This window comes from Haliotis rufescens, unplaced genomic scaffold (assembly GCF_023055435.1).
Source record: "Haliotis rufescens isolate VD_foot unplaced genomic scaffold, xgHalRufe1.0.p SCAF_1, whole genome shotgun sequence".
NCBI classification, from domain to species: Eukaryota; Metazoa; Mollusca; class Gastropoda; order Lepetellida; family Haliotidae; genus Haliotis; species Haliotis rufescens.
The window spans coordinates 60,198,580-60,221,353 of record NW_025963779.1 but is presented as its reverse complement, the minus strand read 5'-3'; the positions used below and the strand labels follow the sequence as shown (position 1 = coordinate 60,221,353).

General features: G+C 42.8%; 1 protein-coding gene across 1 annotated transcript in view; it reads right to left on the bottom strand.

The window, feature by feature from the left end:
- Window positions 1-16,271: 16,271 nt before the first annotated feature.
- Window positions 16,272-22,774, bottom strand: part of LOC124145069 (probable 39S ribosomal protein L24, mitochondrial) — a 47,054-nt gene continuing 40,551 nt past the window's right edge. The window contains exons 3-6 of the mRNA XM_046514743.2: window positions 19,720-19,815; window positions 18,585-18,691; window positions 16,634-16,773; window positions 16,272-16,442 (exon numbers count right to left, since the gene is read on the bottom strand). Coding sequence (XP_046370699.2) covers window positions 16,306-16,442; window positions 16,634-16,773; window positions 18,585-18,691; window positions 19,720-19,815 — 480 coding nt within the window. The 3' untranslated portion in view covers window positions 16,272-16,305. The remainder of the gene's footprint in view (window positions 16,443-16,633; window positions 16,774-18,584; window positions 18,692-19,719; window positions 19,816-22,774) is intronic.

The window sequence follows — 22,774 nt, the reverse complement described above, 5'->3', positions numbered from 1 at the left end:
CAGGCCCCCCTCTTCTTCCCCAGTGGGAGCCAGACTCCAGACTTACTGGGAAAATTGGGAACAAGTGTTCGACGACCCATGGGTGGTCAACACAATCCGGTACGGCTATCGGCTAGATCTCAAAGCGGATCCGACGCTCACCGTTGCCCCGTTGGAAGGTTTCTATTTGGAAACCGATCTTTCCATCCTGGCCGATGCCATCGGCAGGTTGGTGGAGAAGAGGTCGGTACGGGAGTTAGCCCTACCATAAATAACACCGGGGTTTTACTCCAGGATATTTCTCATGCCCAAGGACAGTGCCGAAGTTCAGAAACTGAGAATGTTGACCTTGGCGGACCTGAAAGCTCTGATCATGCCCGCCGACTGGCTCGCATCGATTGACCTGAAGGATGACGGATGTGCTGTCTCATCAACTCGATTTCGCCCTTCGGCTCTTGGAGCAATTGGGGTGGATTGTCAATCTCCCCAAGAGCGAGTTAACCCCTTTACAGAACTTGAAGTTCATCAGAGGCCGGTTTGACACGGTGACCCATCCCCTCTTTGTCCCCCCAGACCGGTGGCACAAGATTCAGGTGATGATTGCCAAAGTCTTAGCGGTGCAACAGACGGTTCACTTTTGCGAACAGCTGTTAGGGCTACTTGTCGGCCCAGGACTGCACCGAACGGGGCTGTCTCCAACTCCGCCCGCTGCAACGTTTCTTGTCCAGTTGTTAGCACAGGAGGAGAACAGTGCGTCCGTCGCCCTCCCAGATCAGCTCCGACCGCATCTGGAGTGGTGGACGGTCCCTTGCAACGTCTTATCAAGAGTCTCTATGTTGCCCTTCCAGGCCATGTTAAACCTGTATACAGACGCCTCTCTAGTGGGTTGGGGCGCCCATTTAGAGGGGAGGTGAGCTCGGGGCTGTGGTGCGTAGACGAACTAGGTCTTCACATCAATTGCCTCGAGTTAAAGGCAGTGATCAACACAGTCAATCACTGGAAGCATCGTCGCAAGCGGTCATCTAAGGGGTGTGCCCAGCGCAATTCCGAACTCCTCAGGCGTCAGACCTTGCACGGTGGTCAATCTGGGTCGACTCCAATGTTCCCTCTGCCGTGGGTACAGTAGTGGGGGTTTTGTGTGTTTTGTCCTTATTTGTATTTTGACAATTGAGGTAATTGAGATCTCTGTGGTAGATTTCGCTATAAGAGCAGTTGTTGGAGACAACAGTCTCGGTATAACAAGTGGTAACGTATTACTATAGAATATTCCGAATAGGAAAATTCTACAATTCATAGTTTTCTTCGTTACATGTAAATACATTCAAGAAGTAAAATCATCATGAGGTTATTAGTTTTTATCCATTTGGTTCTTTAATCGTGCACACTTGATCGCTTTTAAGTTGTGACACATCTATGCACTTCTGAGATCAACAGTACAAATATCACTTGAGGTATTATCCCTTTGAGGTATAATTCTTATGATGCTATTTCCAGTGATTAAAACGACGATAATCAACTGCAGTGTTCTTGTTTGTCAAACTTTAGTTATGACAGTGATCTCAGTGCATATGGACCATGCGGTTTAGGGAATAGAGCGTCTGCCTGGAGAGTGGAAGGTCGGGAAATCGATCCTTGGTCGTATCATACCATAAGACGTTAAAAGTTGGTATTTGATGTTGCACTGCCTGGTGCCCTGCATTAAGGGGTTCAAACAAGGACTCGTTGCCTTGGAGTCAGTATGCTTTGTCTGAGACAGTATCAGGCCTATTCTCCCCTGCCCATGGGGGAAAATGCCTAGACCCGTCGTGAGTGGGGTATACAAGTTGAACTGCCGCATGGTATTGCAGCACTATTAAAGTGACATTAGCCTGCAAGCGCACGCACGCACACACAAACACAAACACACACACAGAGTGTCTCTCATCGTTACCACACACATCGCTATGTACGTGCAATAATATTAAACAAGACATTAAGCCCATTTCACCTCAGTGGGTATGAGTGTTGTGAACTTGTGCAGGGTTGTGTGGCTGCCAGGATCTCCAATGACATGGCACAATGCCTTTGGGTCCTCGGTCTGTCATCGTTACTACAAGTTGTCAGTTCTCCATAGTGGAAACATCATCCTTGTCACAAAGTTTTTCGGATACCTAAATAAGACTAAGACAAATGAAAAACTGAACAGAGTGGCACTAAGCCCACTTACAGACTGCTCCAGGACACACCAGGTGAAAGGTTTTCCAAGGATTCTAAGGAAAAACAATCAGAGACAATCGTTCCATCGGCAGTGAACGCAGCTGGCAGGCGAGCGTTGCTTTCGGGTGTACTGCAAAAGCAGGTTTCTTGGTGACAGGAAGGGTTTGGGGCACAGGTAAGCTTTCGGGACAGGTACACACGGGCAGATTTGTGTAGTGACTTGTAATTGCCGTCACATAATACTTGAATGTGTGTGTCTGGAGGAGACAGTCAAGTTGAAAAAGAAATTGCCATCAATTTGGTTTGCGGGTGCGGGGTAATTTGGCCAGATCGTTTTCTGTGCATTCGAGCCCCTGTCAGTGAGACAATTAAAATCATTCTGTTATCATCTACAATTACAATCATTTTACGTGAAACCAAGTTATTGTTAGTATTTCCTTTGCTTGGAGAACGATTCAACAAGTCTCAGACGGAGGTATTGGATGTGACTGCGTTGGTGCTTTCAGTAAATATGTGTTTCAAGGAAGTTAGTTGGTCTATGCTTTGTGCTTTTCGCTTCATCTACCAGGCGATCGTTTCACAGTTTCAGAATGTTTATGACAGTATTCAGTTGGGTGTATGATGGCCCTCTTCTAATGCGCCTCGTTCAATTAAAGATGTGCATATTACCCTAAACACACAGGTGGTCTTCCAAAGCTTGGCTTCCGTTGCTAGGGATTGATCTGCGTTATTTGCTGTAGTTTTCCTGTATGTCGTTTGCAATCTGTCCTAAAGTCAAGATGGAGTGCATCTTGATGCGTTATAGAGTGGCCATATATATGTGGTAGAGGTGGGACAATAAGGGGAGACACTTGCAAAATAAATGCAGGGATCCACAACGGTCTTGAAAACAGTAGTGATGTCACCAAGCAGGAATCTGTGACGTCAACAATGGAGCCACGTAATTGTTTATTGTGTCCCCATAATTAATGTCGTCATAGACAAAATACGTCAACAATCAGCTGACGTCAGAGACAATCTTTCTGTCCGCTGGCGAGCGTTTTGCTCTTGGGTGTACTGCAAAAGCAGGTTTCGGGGAGACAAGAAGGGTTTTGGGCACAGGTAAGTCAACAATTGCATTCCTTGATGTGAAACGATTTGCGTCCAGTATTCCAACGAGGCCTATACGTTATCCACTGACAAAATTATGTGTGTACATTTCAGACGACTGAGTGGATTTGGTGATTGTATGTTGCTGTGTCTTCTAATTCAGTATGAATTGACAGAAAGCCGATGTTCAAGTGGAAACTGTTGTTGGCAGCATCGACATAAGGATAGTAAATGAACGGGCTTGTTATAAAACTGAAGTTCCATTTTTGATTGAAAAGCGACTGGGCGGATTTGTGTAGTGCCTGTTAATTGCCGTCACATATGACGTGAATGTGTGTGTCTGGAGGAGACTGTGTAGTTGAAAATAAAAGTACCATCTATTTGGGTTGCGGGTGCGGGGTTTGGCCAGATCGTTTTCTGTGCATTCAAGTCCTAGTCAGTGAGACAATTAAAATCATTCTGTTATCGTCTACAATTACAATCAGTTTGTGTAAAACCAAGTTATTGTTAGTATTTCCTTTGCTTGGAGAACGATTCAACAAGTCGCAGACGGAGGTATCGGATGTGACTGCGTTGGTGCTTTCAGTAAATATGTGTTTCAAGGAAGTTAGTTGGTCGGTGCCTTGCGCTTTTCGCTTCATCTACCAGGCGATCGTTTAACTTTTTCAGAATGTTTATGGCAGCATTCAGATGGGTGTATGATGGCCCTCTTCTAATGCGCCTCGTTCATAAAAGATGTGCATATTACCCTAAACACACAGGTGGTCTTCCAAAGCTTGGCTTCCGTTGCTAGGGATTGATCTGCGTTGTTTGCTGTAATTTTCCTGTATGTCGTTTGCAATCTGTCCTAAAGTCAAGATGGAGTGCATCTTGATGCGTTATAGAGTGGCCATATATATGTGGCAGAGGTGGGACAATAAGGGGAGACACTTGCAAAAAAAATGCAGGGATCCACAACGGTCTGGAAAACAGTAGTGATGTCGCCAAGCAGGAATATGTGACGTCAACAATGGAGCCACGTCATTGTTTATTGTGTCCCCATAATTAATGTCGTCATAGACAAAATACGTCAACAATCAGCTGACGTCAGAGACAATCTTTCTGTCCGCTGGCGAGCGTTTTGCTCTTGGGTGTACTGCAAAAGCAGGTTTCGGGGAGACAAGAAGGGTTTTGGGCACAGGTAAGTCAACAATTGCATTCCTTGATGTGAAACGATTTGCGTCCAGTATTCCAACAAGGCCTATACGTTATCCACATACAAAATTATGTGTGTACACTTCAGACGACTGAGTGGATTTGGTGATTGTATGTTGCTGTGTCTTCTTATTCAGTATGAATTGACACAAAGCCGATGTTCAAGTGGAAACTGTTGTTGGCAGCATCGACATAAGGATAGTAAATGAACGGGCTTGTTATAAAACTGAAGTTCCATTTTTGATTGAAAAGCGACTGGGCGGATTTGTGTAGTGCCTGTAAATTGCCGTCACATATGACGTGAATGTGTGTGTCTGGAGGAGACTGTGTAGTTGAAAATAAAAGTACCATCTATTTGGGTTGCGGGTGCGGGGTTTGGCCAGATCGTTTTCTGTGCATTCAAGTCCCAGTCAGTGAGACAATTAAAATGATTCTGTTATCGTCTACAATTACAATCAGTTTGTGTAAAACCAAGTTATTGTTAGTATTTCCTTTGCTTGGAGAACGATTCAACAAGTCGCAGACGGAGGTATCGGATGTGACTGCGTTGGTGCTTTCAGTAAATATGTGTTTCAAGGAAGTTAGTTGGTCTATGCTTTGTGCTTTTCGCTTCATCTACCAGGCGATCGTTTAACTGTTTCAGAATGTTTATGGCAGCATTCAGATGGGTGTATGATGGCCCTCTTCTAATGCGCCTCGTTCAATTAAAGATGTGCATATTACCCTAAACACACAGGTGGTCTTCCAAAGCTTGGTTTCCGTTGCTAGGGATTGATCTGCGTTGTTTGCTGTAGTTTTCCTGTATGTCATTTGCAATCTGTCCTAAAGTCAAGATGGAGTGCATCTTGATGCGTTATAGAGTGGCCATATATATATGGCAGAGGTGGGACAATAAGGGGAGACACTTGCAAAAAAATGCAGGGATCCACAACGGTCTGGAAAACAGTAGTGATGTCGCCAAGCAGGAATATGTGACGTCAACAATGGAGCCACGTCATTGTTTATTGTGTCCCCGTAACTAATGTCGTCACAGACAAAATACGTCAACAATCAGCTGACGTCAGAGACAATCTTTCTGTCGGCAGTGAACTCGGCTGGCGATCACACTCCGTCGCAGTGGTGGCTCAGCATAACACCACTTTTACTATGCTGGCTGGCTGCCGGCCGCATGGAACTCTGGGTAGGAGAGTGACAAGCGATTTGCTCTCGGGTGTACTGCAAAAGCAAGTTTCGGGGAGACAGGAAGGGTTCTGGGCACAGGTAAGTCAACAATTACATTCCTTGATGTGAAACGATTTGCGTCCAGTATTCCAACAAGGCCTATACGTTATCCACATACAAAATTATGTGTGTACACTTCAGACGACTGAGTGGATTTGGTGATTGTATGTTGCTGTGTCTTCTTATTCAGTACGAATTGACACAAAGCTGATGTTCAAGTGGAAACTGTTGTTGGCAGCGTCGACATAAGGATAGAAATGATCAAACGGGCTTGTTATATAACTTAAGTTCCATTTTTGCTTGAAAAGCGAATGGATTAAAGGTACAAATGGGCGGATTTGTGTAGTGCCTGTTAATTGCCGTCACATATGACGTGAATGTGTGTGTCTGGAGGAGACGATGTAGTTGAAAAAGAAAGTACCATCTATTTGGGTTGCGGGTGCGGGGTTTGGCCAGATCGTTTTCTGTGCATTCAAGTCCCTGTCAGTGAGACAATTAAAATCATTCTGTTATCATCTACAATTACAATCAGTTTGCGTGAAACCAAGTTATTATTAGTATGTCCTTTGCTTGGAGAACGATTCAACAAGTCTCAGACGGAGAAATCGGATGTGACTGCGTTGGTGCTTTCAGTAAATATGTGTTTCAAGGAAGTTAGTTGGTCTATGCTTTGTGCTTTTCGCTTCATCTACCAGGCGATCGTTTAACTGTTTCAGAATGTTTATGGCAGCATTCAGATGGGTGTATAATGGCCCTCTTCTAATGCGCCTCGTTCAATTAAAGATGTGCATATTACCCTTAACACACAGGTGGTCTTCCAAAGCTTGGCTTCCGTTGCTAGGGATTGATCTGCGTTGTTTGCTGTAGTTTTCCTGTATGTCATTTGCAATCTGTCCTAAAGTCAAGATGGAGTGCATCTTGATGCGTTATAGAGTGGCCATATATATGTGGCAGAGGTGGGACAATAAGGAGAGACACTTGCAAAATAAATGCAGGGATCCACAACGGTCTGGAAAACAGTAGTGATGTCGCCAAGCAGGAATCTGTGACGTCAACAATGGAGCCACGTCATTGTTTTTTGTGTCCCAGTAATTAATGTCGTCATAGACAAAATACGTCAACAATCAGCTGACGTCAGAGACAATCTTTCTGTCGGCAGTGAACTCGGCTGACGAGCGTTTTGCTCTTGGGTGTACTGCAAAAGCAAGTTTCGGGGAGACAGGAAGGGTTTTGGGCACAGGTAAGTCAACAATTGCATTCCTTGATGTGAAACGATTTGCGTCCAGTATTCCAACGAGGCCTATACGTTATCCACTGACAAAATTATGGGTGTACATTTCAGACGACTGAGTGGATTTGGTGATTGTATGTTGCTGTGTCTTCTTATTCAGTACGAATTGACAGAAAGCCGATGTTCAAGTGGTAACTGTTGTTGGCAGCGTCGACATAAGGATAGTAAATAAATGGGCTTGTTATAAAACTTAAGTTCCATTTTTGCTTGAAAAGCGACTGGGCGGATTTGTGAAGGGCCTGTTAATTGCCGTCACATATGACGTGAATGTGTGTGTCTGGAGGAGACGGTGTAGTTGAAAATAAAAGTACCATCTATTTGGGTTGCGGGTGCGGAGTTTGGCCAGATCGTTTTCTGTGCATTCAAGTCCCAGTCAGTGAGACAATTAAAATCATTCTGTTATCGTCTACAATTACAATCAGTTTGTGTAAAACCAAGTTATTGTTAGTATGTCCTTTGCTTGGAGAACGATTCAACAAGTCTCAGACGGAGAAATCGGATGTGACTGCGTTGGTGCTTTCAGTAAATATGTGTTTCAAGGAAGTTAGTTGGTCTATGCTTTGTGCTTTTCGCTTCATCTACCAGGCGATCGTTTAACTGTTTCAGAATGTTTATGGCAGCATTCAGATGGGTGTATGATGGCCCTCTTCTAATGCGCCTCGTTCAATTAAAGATGTGCATATTACCCTAAACACACAGGTGGTCTTCCAAAGCTTGGTTTCCGTTGCTAGGGATTGATCTGCGTTATTTGCTGTAGTTTTCCTGTATTTCGTTTGCAATCTGTCCTAAAGTCAAGATGGAGTGCATCTTGATGCGTTATAGAGTGGCCATATATATGTGGCAGAGGTGGGACAATAAGGGGAGACACTTGCAAAATAAATGCAGGGATCCACAACGGTCTGGAAAACAGTAGTGATGTCGCCAAGCAGGAATATGTGACGTCAACAATGGAGCCACGTCATTGTTTTTTGTGTCCCAGTAATTAATGTCGTCATAGACAAAATACGTCAACAATCAGCTGACGTCAGAGACAATCTTTCTGTCGGCAGTGAACTCGGCTGACGAGCGTTTTGCTCTTGGGTGTACTGCAAAAGCAAGTTTCGGGGAGACAGGAAGGGTTTTGGGCACAGGTAAGTCAACAATTGCATTCCTTGATGTGAAACGATTTGCGTCCAGTATTCCAACGAGGCCTATACGTTATCCACTGACAAAATTATGGGTGTACATTTCAGACGACTGAGTGGATTTGGTGATTGTATGTTGCTGTGTCTTCTTATTCAGTACGAATTGACAGAAAGCCGATGTTCAAGTGGCAACTGTTGTTGGCAGCGTCGACATAAGGATAGTAAATAAATGGGCTTGTTATAAAACTGAAGTTCCATTTTTGCTTGAAAAGCGACTGGGCGGATTTGTGAAGGGCCTGTTAATTGCCGTCACATATGACGTGAATGTGTGTGTCTGGAGGAGACGGTGTAGTTGAAAATAAAAGTACCATCTATTTGGGTTGCGGGTGCGGAGTTTGGCCAGATCGTTTTCTGTGCATTCAAGTCCCAGTCAGTGAGACAATTAAAATCATTCTGTTATCGTCTACAATTACAATCAGTTTGTGTAAAACCAAGTTATTGTTAGTATGTCCTTTGCTTGGAGAACGATTCAACAAGTCTCAGACGGAGAAATCGGATGTGACTGCGTTGGTGCTTTCAGTAAATATGTGTTTCAAGGAAGTTAGTTGGTCTATGCTTTGTGCTTTTCGCTTCATCTACCAGGCGATCGTTTAACTGTTTCAGAATGTTTATGGCAGCATTCAGATGGGTGTATGATGGCCCTCTTCTAATGCGCCTCGTTCAATTAAAGATGTGCATATTACCCTAAACACACAGGTGGTCTTCCAAAGCTTGGTTTCCGTTGCTAGGGATTGATCTGCGTTGTTTGCTGTAGTTTTCCTGTATGTCGTTTGCAATCTGTCCTAAAGTCAAGATGGAGTGCATCTTGATGCGTTATAGAGTGGCCATATATATGTGGCAGAGGTGGGACAATAAGGGGAGACACTTGCAAAAAAAATGCAGGGATCCACAACGGTCTGGAAAACAGTAGTGATGTCGCCAAGCAGGAATATGTGACGTCAACAATGGAGCCACGTCATTGTTTATTGTGTCCCCGTAACTAATGTCGTCACAGACAAAATACGTCAACAATCAGCTGACGTCAGAGACAATCTTTCTGTCGGCAGTGAACTCGGCTGGCGATCACACTCCGTCGCAGTGGTGGCTCAGCATAACACCACTTTTACTATGCTGGCTGGCTGCCGGCCGCATGGAACTCTGGGTAGGAGAGTGACAAGCGATTTGCTCTCGGGTGTACTGCAAAAGCAAGTTTCGGGGAGACAGGAAGGGTTCTGGGCACAGGTAAGTCAACAATTACATTCCTTGATGTGAAACGATTTGCATCCAGTATTCCAACAAGGCCTATACGTTATCCACATACAAAATTATGTGTGTACACTTCAGACGACTGAGTGGATTTGGTGATTGTATGTTGCTGTGTCTTCTTATTCAGTACGAATTGACACAAAGCTGATGTTCAAGTGGAAACTGTTGTTGGCAGCGTCGACATAAGGATAGAAATGATCAAACGGGCTTGTTATATAACTTAAGTTCCATTTTTGCTTGAAAAGCGAATGGATTAAAGGTACAAATGGGCGGATTTGTGTAGTGCCTGTTAATTGCCGTCACATATGACGTGAATGTGTGTGTCTGGAGGAGACTGTGTAGTTGAAAAAGAAAGTACCATCTATTTGGGTTGCGGGTGCGGGGTTTGGCCAGATCGTTTTCTGTGCATTCAAGTCCCAGTCAGTGAGACAATTAAAATCATTCTGTTATCATCTACAATTACAATCAGTTTGCGTGAAACCAAGTTATTATTAGTATGTCCTTTGCTTGGAGAACGATTCAACAAGTCTCAGACGGAGAAATCGGATGTGACTGCGTTGGTGCTTTCAGTAAATATGTGTTTCAAGGAAGTTAGTTGGTCTATGCTTTGTGCTTTTCGCTTCATCTACCAGGCGATCGTTTCACAGTTTCAGAATGTTTATGGCAGCATTCAGATGGGTGTATGATGGCCCTCTTCTAATGCGCCTCGTTCAATTAAAGATGTGCATATTACCCTAAACACACAGGTGGTCTTCCAAAGCTTGGCTTCCGTTGCTAGGGATTGATCTGCGTTGTTTGCTGTAGTTTTCCTGTATTTCGTTTGCAATCTGTCCTAAAGTCAAGATGGAGTGCATCGTGATGCGTTATAGAGTGGCCATATATATGTGGCAGAGGTGGGACAATAAGGAGAGACACTTGCAAAATAAATGCAGGGATCCACAACGGCCTGGAAAACAGTAGTGATGTCGCCAAGCAGGAATCTGTGACGTCAACAATGGAGCCACGTCATTGTTTTTTGTGTCCCAGTAATTAATGTCGTCATAGACAAAAAACGTCAACAATCAGCTGACGTCAGAGACAATCTTTCTGTCGGCAGTGAACTCGGCTGGCGAGCGTTTTGCTCTTGGGTGTACTGCAAAAGCAAGTTTCGGGGAGACAGGAAGGGTTTTGGGCACAGGTAAGTCAACAATTGCATTCCTTGATGTGAAACGATTTGCGTCCAGTATTCCAACGAGGCCTACACGTTATCCACTGACAAAATTATGGGTGTACATTTCAGACGACTGAGTGGATTTGGTGATTGTATGTTGCTGTGTCTTCTTATTCAGTACGAATTGACAGAAAGCCGATGTTCAAGTGGTAACTGTTGTTGGCAGCGTCGACATAAGGATAGTAAATAAATGGGCTTGTTATAAAACTTAAATTCCATTTTTGCTTGAAAAGCGACTGGGCGGATTTGTGAAGGGCCTGTTAATTGCCGTCACATATGACGTGAATGTGTGTGTCTGGAGGAGACGATGTAGTTGAAAATAAAAGTACCATCTATTTGGGTTGCGGGTGCGGAGTTTGGCCAGATCGTTTTCTGTGCATTCAAGTCCCAGTCAGTGAGACAATTAAAATCATTCTGTTATCGTCTACAATTACAATCAGTTTGTGTAAAACCAAGTTATTGTTAGTATGTCCTTTGCTTGGAGAACGATTCAACAAGTCTCAGACGGAGAAATCGGATGTGACTGCGTTGGTGTTTTCAGTAAATATGTGTTTCAAGGAAGTTAGTTGGTCTATGCTTTGTGCTTTTCGCTTCATCTACCAGGCGATCGTTTAACTGTTTCAGAATGTTTATGGCAGCATTCAGATGGGTGTATGATGGCCCTCTTCTAATGCGCCTCGTTCAATTAAAGATGTGCATATTACCCTAAACACACAGGTGGTCTTCCAAAGCTTGGTTTCCGTTGCTAGGGATTGATCTGCGTTATTTGCTGTAGTTTTCCTGTATTTCGTTTGCAATCTGTCCTAAAGTCAAGATGGAGTGCATCTTGATGCGTTATAGAGTGGCCATATATATGTGGCAGAGGTGGGACAATAAGGAGAGACACTTGCAAAATAAATGCAGGGATCCACAACGGCCTGGAAAACAGTAGTGATGTCGCCAAGCAGGAATATGTGACGTCAACAATGGAGCCACGTCATTGTTTTTTGTGTCCCAGTAATTAATGTCGTCATAGACAAAATACGTCAACAATCAGCTGACGTCAGAGACAATCTTTCTGTCGGCAGTGAACTCGGCTGGCGAGCGTTTTGCTCTTGGGTGTACTGCAAAAGCAAGTTTCGGGGAGACAGGAAGGGTTTTGGGCACAGGTAAGTCAACAATTGCATTCCTTGATGTGAAACGATTTGCGTCCAGTATTCCAACGAGGCCTATACGTTATCCACTGACAAAATTATGGGTGTACATTTCAGACGACTGAGTGGATTTGGTGATTGTATGTTGCTGTGTCTTCTTATTCAGTACGAATTGACAGAAAGCCGATGTTCAAGTGGTAACTGTTGTTGGCAGCGTCGACATAAGGATAGTAAATAAATGGGCTTGTTATAAAACTGAAGTTCCATTTTTGCTTGAAAAGCGACTGGGCGGATTTGTGAAGGGCCTGTTAATTGCCGTCACATATGACGTGAATGTGTGTGTCTGGAGGAGACGGTGTAGTTGAAAATAAAAGTACCATCTATTTGGGTTGCGGGTGCGGAGTTTGGCCAGATCGTTTTCTGTGCATTCAAGTCCCAGTCAGTGAGACAATTAAAATCATTCTGTTATCGTCTACAATTACAATCAGTTTGTTTAAAACCAAGTTATTGTTAGTATGTCCTTTGCTTGGAGAACGATTCAACAAGTCTCAGACGGAGAAATCGGATGTGACTGCGTTGGTGTTTTCAGTAAATATGTGTTTCAAGGAAGTTAGTTGGTCTATGCTTTGTGCTTTTCGCTTCATCTACCAGGCGATCGTTTAACTGTTTCAGAATGTTTATGGCAGCATTCAGATGGGTGTATGATGGCCCTCTTCTAATGCGCCTCGTTCAATTAAAGATGTGCATATTACCCTAAACACACAGGTGGTCTTCCAAAGCTTGGTTTCCGTTGCTAGGGATTGATCTGCGTTATTTGCTGTAGTTTTCCTGTATTTCGTTTGCAGTCTGTCCTAAAGTCAAGATGGAGTGCATCTTGATGCGTTATAGAGTGGCCATATATATGTGGCAGAGGTGGGACAATAAGGAGAGACACTTGCAAAATAAATGCAGGGATCCACAACGGTCTGGAAAACAGTAGTGATGTCGCCAAGCAGGAATATGTGACGTCAACAATGGAGCCACGTCATTGTTTTTTGTGTCCCAGTAATTAATGTCGTCATAGACAAAATACGTCAACAATCAGCTGACGTCAGAGACAATCTTTCTGTCGGCAGTGAACTCGGCTGGCGAGCGTTTTGCTCTTGGGTGTACTGCAAAAGCAAGTTTCGGGGAGACAGGAAGGGTTTTGGGCACAGGTAAGTCAACAATTGCATTCCTTGATGTGAAACGATTTGCGTCCAGTATTCCAACGAGGCCTACACGTTATCCACTGACAAAATTATGGGTGTACATTTCAGACGACTGAGTGGATTTGGTGATTGTATGTTGCTGTGTCTTCTTATTCAGTACGAATTGACAGAAAGCCGATGTTCAAGTGGTAACTGTTGTTGGCAGCGTCGACATAAGGATAGTAAATAAATGGGCTTGTTATAAAACTGAAGTTCCATTTTTGCTTGAAAAGCGACTGGGCGGATTTGTGAAGGGCCTGTTAATTGCCGTCACATATCACGTGAATGTGTGTGTCTGGAGGAGACGGTGTAGTTGAAAATAAAAGTACCATCTATTTGGGTTGCGGGTGCGGAGTTTGGCCAGATCGTTTTCTGTGCATTCAAGTCCCAGTCAGTGAGACAATTAAAATGATTCTGTTATCGTCTACAATTACAATCAGTTTGTGTAAAACCAAGTTATTGTTAGTATGTCCTTTGCTTGGAGAACGATTCAAAAAGTCTCAGACGGAGAAATCGGATGTGACTGCGTTGGTGTTTTCAGTAAATATGTGTTTCAAGGAAGTTAGTTGGTCTATGCTTTGTGCTTTTCGCTTCATCTACCAGGCGATCGTTTAACTGTTTCAGAATGTTTATGGCAGCATTCAGATGGGTGTATGATGGCCCTCTTCTAATGCGCCTCGTTCAATTAAAGATGTGCATATTACCCTAAACACACAGGTGGTCTTCCAAAGCTTGGCTTCCGTTGCTAGGGATTGATCTGCGTTATTTGCTGTAGTTTTCCTGTATTTCGTTTGCAATCTGTCCTAAAGTCAAGATGGAGTGCATCTTGATGCGTTATAGAGTGGCCATATATATGTGGCAGAGGTGGGACAATAATGGGAGACACTTGCAAAATAAATGCAGGGATCCACAACGGTCTGGAAAACAGGAGTGATGTCACCAAGCAGGAATCTGTGACGTCAACAATGGAGCCACGTCATTTTTTTTGTGTCCCCATAATTAATGTCGTCATAGACAAAAAACGTCAACAATCAGCTGACGTCAGAGACAATCATTCTATCGGCAGTGAACGCGGCTGGGTTGTTACTTTCGGATGTGCTGCAAAAGCAGTTTGCGGGGAGACAGGAAGGGTTTTGGGCACAGGTAAGTCAACAGCTTCATTCCTTGATGTGAAACGATTTGCGTCCAGTATTCCACATCGGCGGATTTGAGTAAGTCAGTAGGTGAGTACGCCTTTTGATAAAGGTACGCAAGGGAGAGCCATAGTGGCTGATCTTTAGTCCTCGGCACTTGAAAAAGAAACAGAAAATGTCGCGATTATTGATTTACGAAGATAGTCGCATGTGTTTCAATACGCATAAAGTGAAAACAAGCCTTTCTTGCGATAATGATGTATGCTGTGACGCGTTTCGGCTACGTTTTCTAAATTATCCGGGGGGCCCAGTCGTCTGAGGCGCCGCGATTCGCTGTGGAGAGCTGCATCCCTTGGGCACGCCAGAAACCTATGATTGTTGGTTCCAATCCCGGTTCGCCCCGATTATGTTTCTAGGTTTGTCAGCACCATACCCGTGCTCGTGGATTTCACCGAAGTGATAAACGTCTGAGACCTGCATCACTTGGGGCTTTCCTCCCACATTAAGCTGACACGCCGTGGTATAACTGGAATACTGTTAAAAGCGGCGTTAAACCCAGCTCACTCACTCACTCTAAATTATCCCCCACCGTATGGTGCATATTGTCATCCGTACATACGCCGACACGGCCTTTAACTGGAGCCCTTGAATAGGAATATTAGGTACAATACAGTGGTGTCTTTGATACACATATCTTGGCTTGTTTTCACTTTGTAAGTATAAGCAGTTATCTTCGTTAATTGATCATGTGATATTTCCTGATTCTATTTCAAGTTATACAACTCGTGCAGGTAAATGTACAAAGCAATAGTGATGAGGATTAGCAGTGGGGATTAGCGTCTTTGAAGTTATGGCAATTAAGTGATTCAACACACATAGACTAACATACATGTTCATTCGGATAATGGTTGTGTTATTTACCACCTTTGCGCCTTTGATATGCTCCTTCGTGTCATGATCGCAGGGAATGACTAAACATTGCAAGATTTAAACACCCAGATTTGATGCCTGACCATACTGCATGTTTGAGACTGCATGAGTGGCATGCTACATGAGTTCTGACGTCACAGTCAAGCATCCAGTCAAATTCTAAGGACTCTATTATAATCATAGTCACCACTGCCATTACATTATAACATGTTATAAATCATTATTTTAGATGGTGCTTAAATTTCTTCACGGTGTATCATTTGAAGCGGTTTGAAGTTAAACTGTTGCATTAACACTTAAATTCTGCAGAATAATCCCAGACAGAGAAACAACTGCGTCATAGACTGAGATGGACACAAACATGGCTTCCATATTGATTCCTGACAAGACAAATAACACTTGAGGTATTATCTCTTTCACATAGAATTGTAATGGGACTAAAATGAAAATAATTAATAACGAATTTTTGTCAAACTTCAGGGATGGCATTGAGCTCCAGTGGGTATGAGTGGCCCAGTGTTGTACTGCGACTTGCGCAGGGTAGTGTGGCTGCCAGGATCTCCATGTCATGGTTCAATGACTTTGGATTCTTGGTCTGCCATCATTACATGATTTCAGTGTCACCACAAGGTGAAAGGGGTGCCACCCACTGAAACCCTGTGGAGATCCTGGGGTAGAACTGGTTCCTTGTGACCATGCTTGTTGAACTGGATCTGGTGGTCATGCCACTTTGATCATTGTACATGCGGATGGAGAAAGCACTGAATGCTTATAAATGCTTGGATGATGTTTTTGGACAACATGCAATATTCCTCGACTTCAGTGAGTGATGCTTGACACACAATGTAAATACTCAGATGATGGCTTGTTTTTGAGTGAGTGGGATGTTTAAAAGTTGTTCATGAGATTAGTGAGAAAACTAGGAATGTTTCTTAGGCATCTGAAACTAAAAAAATGAGCTCTCAAAGATATTTTACTTAAAGCGTTTTTATTTCTTGTTCATGGAATACAACTGACTGAAGCATATAACAACAGTCACTCACAAATCACAATTACTTTCATAATTCCTGGCCTGACTGCGAGTGGGTCACAATCGATGGGGTGAGTGTGTAGATGTGTACCCATGTCACGATTTGAACCTTTGACTTGACAAGCTACTGTTTGAACTCTGGGCTACCTCACATCCCCTTCCACACAATTCATGGCACAGGACCAAAATTCATAAAGAAACAAACCAAAGAGTCAAATTATGTTTATTCAAGTCCAACACATCAATACCAATATGTCTTTGCTGGCTCTCTGTCTTCTTTAATCCCCATCTTTTCCATAATGTCCTGTTCAAATGTGGATAATCTGGGCTTGAAGGTAATTTTCTTCAATTCTTTATCTTTTGTGTCCTTGTCTGTTTCTGCAAAATGAACACAAAGGTTGGACAGCCTGGCATGCAGACACCATGTTTGAGAATTTATGCTTCGATGTAAGTAAGGTGAGACTTCAAATATCCCAATGACTTTTAATCTGTGATACTGCCTTTAACAACCTGTACAACAGAAACTACTCATATGGCAACAGCAAGGATATAAGCTGGATATAACATACCAACGTATGAACTAATCTGCACCATGTCGTATGATTCGTCCTCTGCTGTCTTTGACAAAGGAATGACTCTCCCTGTCCGTGTGGAGACTCGCACCCTGATGCCCTCCTCCGTGTACCGCCACTCTATGTCCGTCGCCTTACTGGAAGAAACACAGCAGGAGTCAGTCAGTAAGTTTGGTTTACTGCCCCAGTTTGCAGTAAACAGGCATGGAACTTCCTATCACCATGACCTTAAATGTTTTGGACGCAGGTCTTAGTCGCATTCAAGATTATTGCACTTATAAAGCTCGCTCTCTCTGTGTGATTGTGCGTGTGCGTGTGCGTGTGCGTGTGCGTGTGCGTGTGCACATGTGTGCTTGCTTGTCCTAGTCCGGACTAAGGCCGATTTTATAGTGCTAGCCACCTGAGACATCATGCCACAGTTTAACCTGAATATCCTACTCTTGACTCCGAGCTGACCAGTCCTTGTTTTAGCCCTTAATGCTGAATGCCGAACGCCAGGCAGGGTAACAACTCAAACCATCTTTCAACGTCTTTTTGTATCATGCGTCCGGGGATCAAACCCCTGACCCTCCGCTCTCCTGGCAGATGTTCTACCACTAGACCAGAGAGGCGGTCCAACACACATGATTATCGAACTGACAAACAAAGAAACATATTCAGGATGAGCTAAATACAAATCTATTATCATGGGTTCCTGGCACACCTAAGGGATGCAACTCTGCACAGAGAACTGCATCACGCTTGACGACTAGGCCAGCCTTTCCTCCCCAAAGCTTGTTTCAAACGCGAAAGCACATGAACATTACTGCAGGAGATTTCATTCAGACTGTTTGTTGTTTAATGCTGCACTCCACCCCCATGACAGCAGCCTGTCAATAACTGACCCTGGACCAGACAAACCAGTGATAAGCAACAATATATGATGACATACAATCAATCAAATCACCAAGCTGGACTCCTTTTCCATTTAGTAACTTCTTACGACCAGCATAGGTTTACCCCGGGACCTTTTCTAACCTGAAATACCCAGTGGTTACAGGACACTGCACAACTGCAATGGGATTGACTGCATGTCCTGCATTATCATTGAAACTTCACAAGCCACAAGGGCCCTTGAAACCCCCACCCCCACCCCTACCCCTAAATTATATCAGTCCCAACTTTCAACAAATGAAAATGTATGAAAATAACCTGGTTTTACTTCTTTCAACATCATGTTCAGTGCAATGATGTCATCTCTGAAGTAACTTAGTTAGATCTACCCGTCATTCACACAAGTTCAGTTACAATTTCCTCTCTCTCTTTTTTTAATAATATTTTGAGACAAGTATATATTTACCTCGAAGCAAAGTGAAATGTTACATTCTTGCACCAGAAATGGATAAGGGGAAACCCTGATGGTAACAGACAAGCTGACGTTGTTCGAAAAATATTCTTAAAAGAATAATGTCAATGTTTTGTTCAACAACAAAGATTTATAAGGTACTTTATTTACCGGTCCACAGGGACTGCCAATAACATGAATTACCGGTCCAAGCCTAATTTTACCGGTTAAAAACTGTAAATGGGAACACTGGATGGGGTCCTTTTGGGTCCACTGGAAACAGCAAATTTGAAATAAACACATTTATTTTGTTTGTTTTATGCTGCAGTCAGCAATATTCAAGCTAAGTGACAGTGTTCTGTAACAATCAAGTCTGGACTAAACAATTCAGTGATTGATATCATGAGCATTGATCTATCTTATTATCAACAAAGTCAGAAAGCCGGACCAACCAGTCACACTAAATCTCCCTGCATTGGGTTACAACAAGCATTGCTTGCTGAAGACAAATTCTTACCCAGATGTTCAAGGGGCAGACATAGAATGAGGAGAGAGGAAGTTTTGTGTGAAGAATGTGTACAGACAGGCCTTAACGGAAGGTTGTAGGACAAGATGACAACTCACTCATCAGCGGGGTCAATAAGTGCAACTTCTGTGGTCACCAGGAGTGGTTTCTCCTCCTTCACGAGAGTCCCTGGACTGGCTGCAGACTTGTTCAGCCACCGGTATGACTGCAGACAACATACATCAACAGAAAACCACATGAAAGTACACAATCTTCACAGTCATTAAAAGGTCAGAGAGACATGTCTTGAAACTGGTTCAAAGGTTGATGCTTAGACCCTTCAACATGAAGATACATGTTTCTGATTGGTTACTAAATGGGATTTTTTTGCCCATTTACCCAAAACAGATAAGGTATAAATTTCATATACCCCTCTGGGAAGTGCTGAACCTTATTATATTATCTCGAAACTCAACACCTGCGGTTTAGTGAACTTAACCAAGTATATCTGACGATAACTTTGGATTTGTTGACATCATGTCTTAGCCATCAAGATATCGCACACATGGTACAATACACACTATCTCAATTTACGTTAAAAAATTGCTTCTGATTGGTTAAGGAGCGGGGAACTATGTTCCATGTAGCCCGATGAGAAATCAATCGGAACATAAGTATGGTTGATTTGAAATTACCGGTAACTGATGTTTATCTGAATGCATTGGGTAAAGGGAAGTAACTCAGTTCGTTTGCATTGTCTGCCACGAGTTTTTGCTAACTCAGTGAAACTGTGGAAATATTCCTGACCTGTACTAACATGACTAATGAAAGTCGGTAAGATAAATTCATTGTCAACCGATCTCTCTGGGCATATGGTGTGATGTACTCTGTGTGTGAGCCTACGTATCACCTGCCGGGAAAGGGTACATCACACACAGGGTACATCACACACAGGGTACATCACACACATGGTACATCACACACAGGGTACATCACACACAGGGTACATCACACACAGGATTGAATTATTTTAAGTATTTTTTGGTTAATCATGATGGTGAATTGATTTTTCTCTGTCACATGCAGTGAATATGTCCATAATGTGAGTCTACAAACAACTGGTTCTCCTTGATAGAAATATTGAAGACAAAATAGAACAAACTTTGTTTTAAACAGGCCCTCTCTGGGATTACTGAGTTATGTCTGCTCTAGTGGGTGAACGTTTTATGTCGACATAAGTTTCCTGGGACCTACACAGTTGAGGCCCTCCACGAAGCACCAGTTCCTCTCCTTGATGATGGAGTTGACGAGTCCTTGCTTGCCCTTGTCGCGACCAACTAGAATCTCCACCTGCAATACAAAACACTACTGTATAAGGTGGCTCACTTCCTGTATATGGTGGCTCACGTTGTAAAAGGTGGCTTACTTCCTTTATGAAGTGGCTTACTTCCTGTATAAGATGGCTTACTTCCTGTATGAAGTGGCTTATCTCCTGCATAAGATGGCTTACTTCCTGTATGAAGTGGCTTATCTCCTGCATAAGATGGCTTACTTCCTGTATGAAGTGGCTTATCTCCTGCATAAGATGGCTTACTTCCTGTATGAAGTGGCTTACCTCCTGCATAAGATGGCTTACTTCCTGTATGAAGTGGCCTACCTCCTGCATAAGATGGCTTACTTCCTGTATGAAGTGGCCTACCTCCTGCATAAGATGGCTTACTTCCTGTATGAAGTGGCCTACCTCCTGCATAAGATGGCTTACTTCCTGTATGAAGTGGCCTACCTCCTGCATAAGATGGCTTACCTCCTGTATAAGGTGGCTTACTTACTGTATAAGGAGACATACTCCTTGAATAAGGTGGTACATTTTCTGTATAAGGTGGTACATTTTCTGTATAAGGTGGTACATTTTCTGCATAAGGTGGTACATTTTCTGTATAAGGTGGTACATTTTCTGTACAAAGGGTGGCTCAGTTCTGTAGACACTTGCTATTAAATGTGACATACTCCTTGTATACGGTAATACACTTCCTAAATTAACTGTTTTTCAGAAAGACCAAGTTATGTCAGTGAACATGCAAGTAGTACTGCAGAGATTGATTGATAAATGACGAGTGTTTTAAGACAAGAAACAATCGTAGACCTCGTGCCACTGTGTAATGGATATCTTAACACTGTGTATTGAAAGCATGGCTCCATGGTCAGCACAATCTCACTGTACAATGTATTTACAATCTGATCTCCGTAATATCTTATGCATGTAAATAATTAATGAAAAAACCTTTATTTGGGAGAGGACAGGTGTAATTATGAAATCGTAACTATTGCACCCAAATCATGATTGTTGGTGTCTCTGCACAACACTCTCCCAGTCATATGTTGTTACACTTCTAGCTGTTGTGTCAGACCTATTACAGTGTAGAAAATACATTAAAATGTCAGATCATAATGAGTGAGTGAGTGAGTTGGATTTAACGCCGCTTTTAACAGTATTCCAGTTACATCACGGCGTGTCAGCTTAATGTGGGAGGAAAGCCCGAAGTGATGCAGGTCTCAGACGTTTACCACTTCGGTGAAACCCACGAGCACGGGTATGGTGCTGACAAACCTAGAAACATAATCGGGGCGAACGGGGATTCAAACCCACAATCATAGGTTTCTGGCGTGCCCAAGGGACGCAACTCTGCACAGCGAATCGCGGTGCCTTAGACCACTGGGCCACCCGTGCCCCCCAGATCACAATGAAATTTCCAGACATCAAATAGCTATACTTAATAACACCCGTTAATGTGAAAACATATACCATTTATCTCGTAATTATGCATGAATGGCTTATCATACATTCTTTTGATGGTGTGTTTATGTGTAATTATGCATGAATGGCTTAGCATACATTCTTTTGATGGTGTGTTTATGTGTAATAATGCATGAATGGCTTAGCATACATTCTTTTGATGGTGTGTTTATGTGTAATAATGCATGAATGGCTTAGCATACATTCTTTTGATGGTGTGTTTATGTGTAATTATGCATGTATGGCTTAGCATACATTCTTTTGATGGTGTGTTTATGTGTAATTATGCATGAATGGCTTAGCATACATTCTTTTGATGGTGTGTTTATGTGTAATTATGTATGAATGGTTTAACATAAATAATTATTTTATGGTAAGTGTGTTTAAGTGTATTTATGTATCAATGGTAGAGAATAAAGACTTAATTTCAGCAACTGCTTTGTCTACGATGTATTCATCTTCCCAAGGCAACCGTGTCCACTAGCCTATATCAAAGCCTTCTTTCCACCCTTGCCATTTCAAACCTACTTTTATGCGATAAAACAGGAAAGGACTATCTCACATATTAATAGTCCAATCAGACAATGTTTTACAAAGTCAAAATCTGAGTTCTGACAATGTGGTGTCTGCTATGCCTCCAGCCATCACCTGTTGAATTTATGCTGAAAATAATTTAAAAAATAATCTACGACAAAGTGGTTCAAAGTTTTTAATTAACTTGCCCAAGTACTTATGCCTATATGCAAGTGCAAACTTCATTGTTTTTAACTAAAATGGCAGAACACGTATTGCAATTACTGAGATGCAGTGACGAATGTTTCATGTTAGCCGCGATGAGCAGTGTTACTAGATACTATGTCCTCTCACAAGTCTCTGTGCCTCTATTATAATAAGGGCAAACTGTGGCAGCAGTATCTTTACAGTGGTGACTGATCAGCCATTTGAAATAAGGACAGCAATTTCACTGGATATCGCGTTTTGATCACAAGGGACACAGTTCATGTTCTACATGGAGTGGTGCCACAATCGAGCCAAGAAAAGTTGGCTTGACATGGCAGGGTAGAAAACCAGCTTTGATATAGGTTAGTGGACACTCTTGCCTAAGGAACATGTGATGTATTATGTACTATAAATCTTTGAACATAACTAATACTCAAGTCTCATAGTAATCAGATTTTTACTCAGATATGATACTTTTCTGTGTGAAGATCTGATGACACCTCCATAGTAGGTTGTGTCAGGTGAGCCTAGAATGATCTTTGACTGCCCAATCAAAATGAAGGATGTGTGGATCCTTGGGCCAATCACAAGGCAGCTACAGGAAAAGAAATATTCCTTCGATTGAACTCTAAAATGGGTGTAAATGTCATGAAACTCAGAACAGAAGTTGTTTGTATAAAATATCTATAACAATATAATTGAATGGCCTTATTTATTGACATTTGGGACTGGTTGTTTAAGTTTGTTTTCCAGATACAGAAATCAGATATGCTGATCTGAATGGTTCCCTTGCTT